This window comes from Moschus berezovskii, chromosome 5 (assembly GCF_049115385.1).
Source record: "Moschus berezovskii isolate FMDL1 chromosome 5, NW_MosBer_1.0, whole genome shotgun sequence".
NCBI lineage: Eukaryota > Metazoa > Chordata > Mammalia > Artiodactyla > Moschidae > Moschus > Moschus berezovskii.
Genome location: NC_142464.1, coordinates 26,710,604 through 26,722,467, shown reverse-complemented (window position 1 = coordinate 26,722,467; position 11,864 = coordinate 26,710,604). Strand labels below are relative to the sequence as shown.

The 11,864-nt window shown below is 39.3% G+C and overlaps 1 protein-coding gene across 2 annotated transcripts in view; it reads right to left on the bottom strand.

The window, feature by feature from the left end:
* The window catches only part of PPA2 (inorganic pyrophosphatase 2), a 105,650-nt gene that overhangs the window by 53,826 nt on the left and 39,960 nt on the right, over positions 1 to 11,864 (bottom strand). For both annotated transcript variants that reach the window (XM_055434163.2, XM_055434164.2), the window contains one exon: positions 2,523 to 2,649. In XM_055434163.2, coding sequence (XP_055290138.1) covers positions 2,523 to 2,649 — 127 coding nt within the window. The remainder of the gene's footprint in view (positions 1 to 2,522; positions 2,650 to 11,864) is intronic.

The following is an 11,864-nucleotide window of genomic DNA, read 5'->3' as shown; positions in this document are numbered from 1 at the left end:
AAAAAAAAGTCAGCCAAAATCTTGTGTTTGTAATTTTAGAAGGTAGACATGACAGGGGCGTATAATAAAATGTTTAAAAGTTACCTGGTTTAAGATTAAATACTGTTGATTTATTTTCAAAGATTTACAGTAGATAGAGAATAGCATCACACTTTTAATAACTATTCGCTAGTATTTAATCATATGAATCCAAACATACATTCTTATGCTGCTACATTAAAACCATGAGTTGTTACAAGAGACATTTCCCCTAATCTCAAAATCATGAAGTTGGTTCCTTTATTCCTGAGGTCCCCTCACCCTTGCCAAGGTTCTATTTTTAACCTGTAACATTATATAAAATAAGCCATGTACTTACAATACTTAAACTCCTCCTGAATTATAAGTTACGTATCTTTAGAAGATTAATTATTATGATACAAGACAGAGCTATTAAATATTGTGATCAAGTCACATAATCTGATTTTATAAAAATTTCTTCACGAATTTAGGAAGCTTTCAACCCCTGTGTTAGTGAGCATCTCTCAGTTCTCATCCCCTCCAATTCTCCTCGTTAGAGGTGCTAATGAAAACACAGACAACACACCAGGCTAAGTAGTGAAGAAAAAAGTAAGGTTAGGAATGATCTCTGTCCATTAACATTTGCATTCTAACCTTTAGGAAACTCTAGGAGTAACATACTTATCCTATGTAATTTGGTTTCAAAACTACTAGTTACAAATACTGTAAAAATTACACAAACATGAACTGCTCAGTAGAGTATGGTAGATGGATAGCAGACTTTATAATCATACCAAAATGAGCTCAAATCATGGTTCTGCTACTTAGCAAAAGTGCAAACTTGGGCTAATCATTTAAATCCTTTGAGAGTCTTCTAAATTAAGAATAATAACCAGTGTTTGCATATGTTAGGGAATTTAAGATGTTAAATCACATCTCCAACAGTACTGGGTAAAGACTAGTTTCCTTAGACTCTCAGCCTCTCCAGTTTAAAGGGACATTTGTCAGCACATTTTGTGACTTTAGTGTGCCACATCACAAGTGAATTAGCTGAATGATTTATTTTTGCTGGTTGTTTCATCATTATATTATCAGGTCTCATTAGAGGAGAAGCTAATGTATTAAAAAAACTCTTAAGCTGGATATTTACTCTTGCTGCATATACACATATATATGTATATACGAGAAATATGATAATAAAGAAACTCAGGGTAAAGTAATTAGATAAGAAATATATATGGTTCAATATGGGCTCAGTCTCATATTTTAATTGTAGTTTTCATGTTTTAATTTTGGCTCTGAGGTTATATGTACTTCACCCTATCAGACCCTTTCCTTTCTCAATTGCAAGCAAGACTGGCATAAAATTTCTCTTGCTCCATGTTCAAGAAAAGATTTTAAATGCACATAAATTAAGAGAAAGAATGTGTTAATGAGTTTCAGTCAATTCAGAAATGGTATACTTTTCAGTTTAGATAAGAATTGAGGTCTAGAAAAAAACAGGATCCTGAATAAGGATGAAACCAAAAGGAGAAAGGTTAGAAAAACAGGGGGGGAAATTGGTGAAAGAATAATAATAGTGGCCACATATTCAACACCCGATATGACAGCCAGATGCTTTAAGTAAATCATCTCTTATTCTGTGAACAACCTCACAAGTAGGTAAAATTACCTCCACTGATAGATGAGCAAACAGAAATTCAGAAAGGTTCAATGATTTATCCAAAGTCACTTGGGTAGGAAGTAGCACAGCCAGAGTGCAAACTGAGTCTGTCTGACTCCAAGGAAAGTCAACTCTTCATCACACAAACTATTTTGGGAATTTAAATTTCCAGGACATCAAAATTTTGTTAGAGGGCAGTTATCTTTCCCTTCAATCGTACAAGAGAAAACAAAATCTAGGTATAAGAACAGTTTATGTCCTTGATGACTTCTCTAGTCGCTTCCCTGGAGACTCAGATGGTAAAGAATCTGCCTGCAATGTGGTAGAGCAGGGCTTGATGCCTGCAGTGGGAAGATCCCGAGAAGGAAATGGCAACCCATTCCACGATTCTTGCTTGGAGAATTCCATGGACAGAGGAATATGCTGAGCCATAGTTTGTGGGGTAACAGGCTCGACTGAGCAAGTAACACAACCAACAACGTGTCCTTGATGAACACGCACCCCCCACACTTTATTTTCTCCTGTTAGCAAATGAATAAAATAGAGATTTGAGAAAGGAGGAAGGGTGAGAGGCACAGAGGTGAGCGGGAAGGAAAGCCGTAGAACGTCCTTTCTTAGTGTGAACTACCATCTGTTTGTCTGCATCCTTTTCTTTCTCCTGTTCCTCCCAGCAGTATGACACAACTCAGACACAATCATACTGAACTGCCCCTCATAGTCCATGGAGAGAGAATTAGAAAAAAATATATAAGTTTAACTCCCAAATACATACATTGTGCTTTACACGAGCACCTTTTAAATTCTAAGAACTCCAATGACACACCAATCTACCTCTGTTTCTGGAGAAATACAGACTTACCATGAAATTTTGAGGCTTCAGGATCATTCACATTGATAGCAATTAATTTCCAATCTGTTTCACCCTGATCAATAAGAGCCAAAACTCCAAGGATCTTCACGTGAACAACTTCTCCACGAGAAAGAACCTTTAAAGAGAAAAGAAACTCAGAATCTGCAAGGCTTTGAAGAAGTTTACTCATATATTATAAAAATCCATATGAAATATTAAAAGCACTACAGATTGAAACTTAATAAAGCTTTAATAATTAAAATTATTATAAACTCAATCATAAAGCCTTTTATGATATACTTTTTAGAATAGATATCTTAATCCCTTTTTAGAAACTGAAATTATATATAGATCTTAAAATTTAATGTAGTAGGCCCAGAAACTCATACTAAGCAGGAAATAAAGCCACGTACATCATGTTATAGTATAAATCTGGCTTCTGCCACTTGGAGGTAAAAAGACACATGAGAATTCTTTGAAACTTCTTAACAGTACCTTTTTTTGCAAACTATATTTATCAGTTACTAATGAAAAGTAAATTTTTACCATATCTGAATGCAGCCTTAAGATAATGAATGACAATCAAAGAATTATGAATATGTTAAAGATACAGACAAAGCAGATTTCACAAAATGTGTTAAAAAAATTTTAAGAGAAGTCAAGAAATAGCATGATGTTGAAGCAGATGTTCCTTGTGCTAAAGAAAGATGTTTCAGTGGTTCCTTTAAGTTGCCAGTACCAAGTTTATATGCATGCATTCCTTCTATAGTCTCTTATTTTTAAAGGTTTACTTGGCTATAGAATTTCACTGTAAGCTGAAATCTGAACACTTGCTTCAGAATAATTCCTTCAAGATTTAAAATGCAGCTTTACAACTGGAAATCAAGGTATGCAAATTTAAGTCACTGCTGTGTCTTGAAATTATTTGAGAGAAAAAAGCAGATCTTAAACCATAAGCTCAAATACATCTTTTCCCGAACATTTGCAAAATGAATCTAAACTCTTAATATAACCTGCATGAAGCTGTAATCAGTTTATCCCACAGGTTAATGTGACTGTATAAACTAAACTGAAATACCACTTTCAGGAGAACGGACACAACTATATTGACCAGATTCTCACGTTTAGGCTCTATTAAGTACCCAAGCACTACGTGAGACACTATGTATACTAAAAGAAAGCACCTCCTTTCTTAACGGTTTACAATCGTGTTGCAGAGACTTACATACCTCATGCCAGGAAGTCCTTTATAAAACAAAAATGTTCAAAGTTATCACATAACCATCAAGGAAAGGTTACCACACTGGCTAACTCAGTGATAAACTAGATCACTGGTTCTTAACCAGAGGCAATTTTGCTCTCTAGAGGACATCTGGCAATGTCTGGGACACTTTTGGTTGCCACAACTTGGTGGGTATTATTACCATCTAGTGACAAGAGGCCAGGGATGCTGCTCGGGACAGTCTCCTGTAACAGAAACATCCACCCAAACTGTCAAAAGTGCCACAGCTGAGGAGCCTGCAGTAGACTCTGGGAGCAGGGATATCTATCAGAATGACTGGAAACCAGAAAATTCTGAAAGAGATGGGCATACCAGACCACCTGACCTGCCTCTTGAGAAACCTGTATGCAGGTCAGGAAGCAACAGTTAGAAATGGACATGGAACAACAGACTGGTTCCAAATAGGGAACCAGTCAAGGCTGTATATTGTCACCCTGCTTATTTAACTTATATGCAGAATACATCATGAGAAACGCTGGGCTGGAGGGAGCATAAACTGGAATCAAGATTGCCAGCAGAAATATCAATAACCTCAGCTATGCAGATGACACCACCCTTATGGCAGAAAGTGAAGAAGAACTAAAAAGCCTCTTGACGAAAGTGAAAGAGGAGAGTGAAAAAGTTGGCTTAAAGCTCAACATTCAGAAAACTAAGATCATGGCATCTGGTCCCATCACTTCATGGCAGATAGATGGGGAAACAGTGGAAACAGTGTCAGACTTTATTTTTCGGGGCTCCAAAATCACTGCAGATGGTGACTGCAGCAGCCATGAACTTAAAAGACATTTACTCCTTGGAAGGAAAGTTATGACCAACCTAGACAGCATATTAAAAAGCAGAGACATTACTTTGTCAAAAAAGGTCCATCTAGTCAAGGCTATGTTTTTTCCAGTGGTCTTGTATGGATGTGAGAGTTGGACTCTAAAGAAAGCTGATAGCGGAAGAATGGATGCTTTTGAACTGTGGAGTTGGAGAAGACTCTTGAGAGTCCCTTGGACTGCAAAGAGATCCAACCAGTCCATCCTAAAGGAGATCAATCCTGAGTATTCATTGGAAGGACTGATGTTGAAGCTGAAACTCCAATATTCTGGCCACCTCATGCAAAGAGCAGACTCATTGGAAGAGACCCTGATGCTGGGAAAGATTGAGGGCAGGAGGAGAAGGAGACGACAGAGGATGAGATGGTTGGATGGCATCACCGACTCGATGGACATGAGGCTGAGTGAACTCCGGGAGTTGGTGATGGACAGGGAAGCCTGGCGTGCCACAGTTCATGGGGTCACAAAGAGTCAGACACGACTGAGCAACTGAAGTGAACTGAACTGATGTAGTTTTTAAAGATACATTCTAAATTGTTTTATATTTATTCATAAAAATCAATTTACTTTGACATTTCATATAACTTTTGAGACTTTTATGGTTACAAGGACAAGCAGGACGCATGTCTTGGCATTATCAAGTTTCATTAGAATGATAAATGCCCTTTGATCTCACAAGCAACAGAAGGGGAGTAGACAAAACACTGTCTTGCTATACATAACACATTTAAGATCTGAAAAGAAAATTAAAACAATCAAAACAAAATCAATCAAAACAAAAACTCAGGATAAAATGCTTAGGGACAAATGGTAAAATTCTAATGAAGATCCCACAATTCAATTCAACAAATTTTGCAGAACATATAATATTAGACATCAAATGAATAATACTTCTCAAAGAACTTACCCTTAAAAATGTCTGTATCTGTGATCCTAAGTCTATTATCAACTTCCAGGACTCTGCTCCTTTTCCTTTGCCCATTTACAAACATGGTGTTAAGAGAGGCTTTCTTTCTATGATGTTCCTTACAGGTGACTTAAGGACTAGCCAGGCACAGTCAGGCACAAGATAAAGGAGCACAGTCTCAACACCAGGTCCTCCCTGGTGGCTCAGATGCTAAAGAATCTGCCTGCAATGTAGCAGACCTGGGTTCGACTCCTGGATCAGGAAGATCCCTTGGAGAAAGGAATGGCAAACCACTCCAGTATTCTTGCCTGGAGAATCCCATGTACAGAGAAGCCTGGTGGGCTACAGTCCATGAGGTCGCAAAGAGCTGGACATGACTGAAGTCACTTAGCACGCACACAGTCTCAATCAAGGTCCACTGTATAGATGGTGATTAAGTAATACAGGTTTACTAAATATTATTAAAGGTCTCATTAACTAAAGGAATAAACTGCTTTAGATATTAGATGAGACCTATTTTCTCAGTTCCATTATAAAACTTTCCATCTACTCTGCAAGGAAATTAATGTACACAGCAGATATTGTTACTAATTCCTTGGGAATCATACAGTTGACCTTGTTTCAAAAATGAGTTTACATTCTGCAACAAAAATACAGGTTTGCCTCAAAATTATACACATAACTAGACTAGGGTTATCATAGACTGTTCTAGCCATTATACAAAAATATTTGAAAAGATAAGATTTTTCAGTCACAAGTATGTGGGAGTGAATTCTTGCTCCACCATTCTTAGAGGTGATTGAGGTCAATTACTTCACACAAGCCACACAGTACTTCAGGACCTGGTTTCTCAACAGTAAAATGGAGATCATATCGCATATTCTTTGATGTAAAGAAAAAGAGCAAAGGAAACAAAAGACACATGAACTATAACATAAGAGGTCTTCTCAGATGTTAATCTTCTCTCTGGGCTCTACACGGACCTGCTCACACCTGTCAGCTGCTAACTCCTGGGAACCTGGAATCAGCAGAATATGACAGTGGCCCACGGTGAAACGTCTATGCGGATTTATAATATGAAGAGTGAGGTAGGACTTCAACTGGACCCAGTCAATATGAAAAACCACAGAAAGTGAAACTGCTTAAAACCTGCTATCCTGGGTATTTGGTATACACTGCAGTGTAACAAATTATTATGAACCGAAAGCCGTAAACAGTGTAAATTTATTATCTCACAGTTTCCATACATCATGAGTCCAGGTACAACATAGCTAGATTCTCTGGTTATATGCGTATATATATGCATAGACACATATAGTACATACTATATAATATATAGTATACAATACTATATATATTATATAGTATTATATATAATAATATATACATTGGACTGCAAGGAGATCAAACCAGTCAATCCGAAAGGAAATCAACCCTGAATATTCATTGGAAGGACTGATGCTGAAGCTGAAGCGCCAATATTTCGGCCACTGGATACAAAGAGCCGACTCACTGGAAAGACCCTGATGTTGGAAAAGATGGAAGGCAAAAGGAGAAGGGGGCCACAGAGGATGACAAGGTTAGACAGCATCACCAACTCAATAGACGTGAATCTGAGCAAACTCCAGGAGACACTGAAGGACAGGGGAGCCTGGTGTGCGGCCATCTAATGGGGTTGCAAAGAGGCAAACACAACTTACTGACTGAACAACATCAGTCAACATATTTTTCAGTAGTAAGGAACTAAACACCTACTATGTACCAAGCATTCTATGTAAAATACAAAGGCATGCATTCAAGATTAATTATGTACACTTTTAAAAAATAACTTACATTTAAGACCTTTAATTTTATTTTAGATATTTAGTGACTTTGACAAGTTTATTTAAAAGCCTGTACATCAAGTTTTTTTAGATCCCTTTGTTTAGTCAATAACGAATTAGTGATAATAAGTCAAATCAATTAATCAGATATATAGACTTTCATGATTTTCAGTTGCCAATCTCATTAATTATAGGTTCACTGTCTAATTTTTACATCAGTGAAAATAAGATATTTTCATTTAATCTTTTCACTCACTAAATATCTGCATAGGAATTTAAATTAACAACCTGCATTTTATACAAGCCAAGTGACCCCAAGGATTATACCTTCAGAATAACAGTTTTCTAGGAAACCCCCTACACTGTTGGTGGGAATGTAAATCAGTGCAGCCACTACGGAGGTTTCGCAAAACACTGAAAATAGAATTGCCATATAATCCAGCAATCCCAATCCTGGGTATATATCCAGACAAAACTATAATTCAAAAAAAATACACGCACCCCTATATTCATAGCAGCATTATTCACAACAGCCAGATGTAGCAAACCTAAACATCCACTGATGGATGAATGGATAAAGAAGATGTGGTACATACATACAATGGAATATTACTCAGCCGCAAAAAGAATGAGATAATGCCATCTGCAATAACAAGGATGGACACAGAGATGATCATAATGAATAAAGTTAAGTCAGAAAGAGAAAGACAAATACCATACAATTTCTCCTATGTGTGCATGCATGCTAAGTCACTTCAGTCATGTCAAGCTCTTTAATCCCATTGACTGTAGCCCACCAGGCTTCTCTGTCCATAGGATTCTCCAGGCGAGAATAATAGAGCAGGCTGTCATGCCCTCCTCCAGGGGATCTTCCCTACCCAAGGATCAAACCCGAGTCACCTGCAGAGGAATTCTGGGATCAACAGATGCAAATTATTATATATACTATACAATGAATAAACAACAAGATGCCACTATATAGCATAGGGGACTATATTCAATATCCTGTGACAAACCATAAAGGAAAAAAATATGAAAAAGAGTGTGTGTGTGTATACACACACATATATATAAAACTGAATCACTTTGCTCCAAGAGGAAATTAACACAATACTGTAAATCAACTATATCTCAATAAAATAAATTTTCAACAAAAGAAGAGTTTTCTACTACAACCTTTCTATCAGTGTAATGCTACTTAATTTAGTGACTCTTCTTTTCACAAAATAAGACACAGGAAAATGACCAAAGTAATATAACAGAGCATCTATTATAAGATAGAAGAGAGGAGGTACTCATTAAAATAGTTATATTCTTCCTTCTAATCTATGCATTTTATATACACTTTACTATCCCTCTGGAGAGAAAATGTCCAAACAAATTTCTCAACTATAGTTTAATCTGAACTAAAGCAAACGATTTGGCCATTTTTCTGCAGGAGAGACAGAGGAATTAGAGTCACACACACACAAACAAATTCTGGTCCCTGTCTGTCCTTAACTGGGTATAAGACTAGAAATCAAGATTGGATGCAGATCTCTCCTGCAGGAAAGGAGAAAGGAACAGGGGGAAGGAAGAGAAGAGGGAGAGAGAGGGCAGACAGAACAGTATAAGGAAGAAGAAAAGAAGTGGAAAAACAGAAGAAGAAAAAAGTGAAAGAAGGCACAGAAAATCTAAGAAGTGGACAAAGACGAGGAAAAGAGAATAGGAGTAAGAAAGGAGAATAAGGAAGAAGAGGAGAAACAAAAAAGAGAGTAACAAAATATCACAGCAAACAAACAAGTAACAAAGAATCAAAGGAAACTATTTATTAAAACAACATTCTGGAAGCCTAAAAGTGCTAACATGAAATTCCAGAGATAACTAATTTGATCTTAGAAGAATACAACTCAAGCAGTGACCACACTTGGTATGTCTTTCATTAAGCACATGCTCTGTGCCAGACACTGAATTAAACACCGCAGTGGTGGGTCTTTTCTTCCGAGAGCTCACAGCCATTTGAGAGGAGACAATGAGGCAAACGACACAGACAGTTAGCACTAAGGAACCACAGACCAAAGAGCTAGAATGTTAGTCTACGGCAGGTGAACGGAGACTTCGAGAAGAAGGGATACTAGAGCTGAGATCCAAAGGATGAGCAGGGGGACGTACAAGGAAAAGCAGGGGGAATTAACGTTCCATTCTGCAGAGGGAACCGTTTGTGTGAAGGCCTGTACTGAGTGAGGGCAGACACGTTACCGGAACGGAAAGTGTGGCACAGCTACAGGGCAGCGTGCAAACACTGGGGGAGAGAAAAGTCAGGAAGCAGGGGATGAGGCCCAAACAAGAACAAAGCAGGAGAGTCTGGTATGAATGACGGCAGGGAGGATAAGGCTCAGCAAGGAGATTGGGCTGTGGTAGGAATAATGCAAGTGCACTGTAACCGAGGGCTAGACAAACCAGCTCCAGTGACAGTGCAAAAGAAAGAGATTTAAAGGCCGTTTGGGTCACGGAGTCAGTACTTCAGGACTAATGGGATGAAGAGAAGCAAAGGATGACCTGTAAGATTTCCCAGTTTCGGTCTCAAGAATCTGGAGGTGAGGAGGGAAGGAAGACAGGTGTCCTCCACTGACAGGAGTGACGTGGAGAGGAGGAAACAGGGAATTCAGTTTTGGACACAAGTGTGAGATGCCTGGGAGACAGTCAAGTGTAAACGCAGATAGCTGAGAATGTGGGTCTGAGTTGGAGATAGTAGTTTGACAGCAAAACCACAAACGGTTGGGACTGGATCACCAAGGGAGTCCTCACATGAGAAAAAGCTGAACAACGGCACAACTCTCAAGCTAAGCAATGCTTTAGGAGCAGGCAGAAGAAAATCAGCCTACAAAAGAAACCCAGGAAGAATCAGAGGATATCCAAGTCACTCAGATACAACTGAAGTCAAGCAAAGAGACTGACAGAAGAAGGAAGATGAGGTTAAAGGCATAAAATTCCAAGATAAATTCACGTTATACAAAACATATGAAATGGATAGGTTGGATTTGGTTAAAAGAAAACTGCCAGTGATCTTTGTAACAGTGGTTTCATTGAAATAATGGGGGGATGAAAACAATTTTAAACTGACTGAAGATTAAGTGGGAAGGAGGAGACAGATGAGTGTTTGCTCTTTTTACGAGTCTTCTAATGAAAGGGAATATGGAAGGAAGGCAATAAAGAAAAGTGAGAGTGAAAGTCGCTCAGTCATGTCTGACTCTGACCCCATGGACCATACAGTCCATGGAATCCTCCAGGCCAGAATACTGGAGTGGGTAGCCTTTCCCTTCTCCAAGGGATCCTCCCAACCCAGGGACTGAACCCAGGTCTCCCACACTGCAGGCGGATTCTTTACCAGCTGAGCCACAAGGGAAGCCCCTAATAAAGAAAGGGCAGTTGTAAACACAGATCAGAGAAGAGTCAAGAAAACAGTGTCATTCAAATGGCAGGAAGGGACAGGATTGAGAGCCCAGGGGAAGTCCTGGTCTCAGTAACAGAAGGAAGGGAAGGACGAGTATTTGCAGGCACATCTGTTTGAGAGCCTAAGGGGAGATCCTTATTCTAAGTGATCCTTATCTGCGGGTTTCTAGTGAAGTGAAGTCACTCAGTCGTGTCTGACTCTTTGCCACCCCGTGGCTCCTCCAACCATGGGATTCTCCAGGCAAGAGTACTGGAGTGGGTTGTCATTTCCTTCTCCAGGGGATCTTCCCGACCCAGGGATCAAACCCGGGTCTCCCGCATTGCAGGCAGACGCTTTAACCTCTGAGCCACCAGGGAAGCCCCAAGACAACATGCTCTGCTGACAGTGAGAACCAAGTACAAGGATTTTAATAGAGAACAATAAACCCTGGTGATAAAGGCGGCATAAAATAGGAGAGAGAATGTGAGCGAAGACACACAGAATTCTATGGGTAGTAGTAACCTATGAAAGTGTAAGTTTTGTTTGTCCCCAGTAACCTGGAAGCAGGCACACAAAAAAAGTACCAGCTAGTTCTCATAAGTATTGAACATCCTGCCTGGATAATGGGCAAGGACGATGAAGCAGGACTCAGCAAACTCATTCTGTAAGAGGACAGACAGCAAATACTTGAGACTTTGCGGACTGTAGCATCTCTTCCAACCTCCTCAACTGCAGTGGTGGTGTGAAAGCGGTGCAGACAATACGTAATTGAAAGGCCAGAGCTGTGTTCTTTATAAAAACTGGTGGCAAGCTGGATTGGACTAGCCATGGGCTAGGGTTTACCAACCCATAGTGTAAGAGAAGGAAGTAAAGACGCAAAAAAGGACTGGTGGCTCAGACAGTAAAGCGTCTGCCTGCAGTGCGGGAGGCCCGGGTTCAATCCCTGGGTTGGGAAGATCCCCTGGAGAAGGAAATGGCAACCCACTCCAGTACTCTTGCCTGGAAAATTCCATGGACTGAGGAGCCTGGTAGGCTATAGTCCATGGGGTCGCAAAGAGTCGGACACGACTGAGCAACTTCACTTCACTTCTGAGAGGGATAAACAGGCA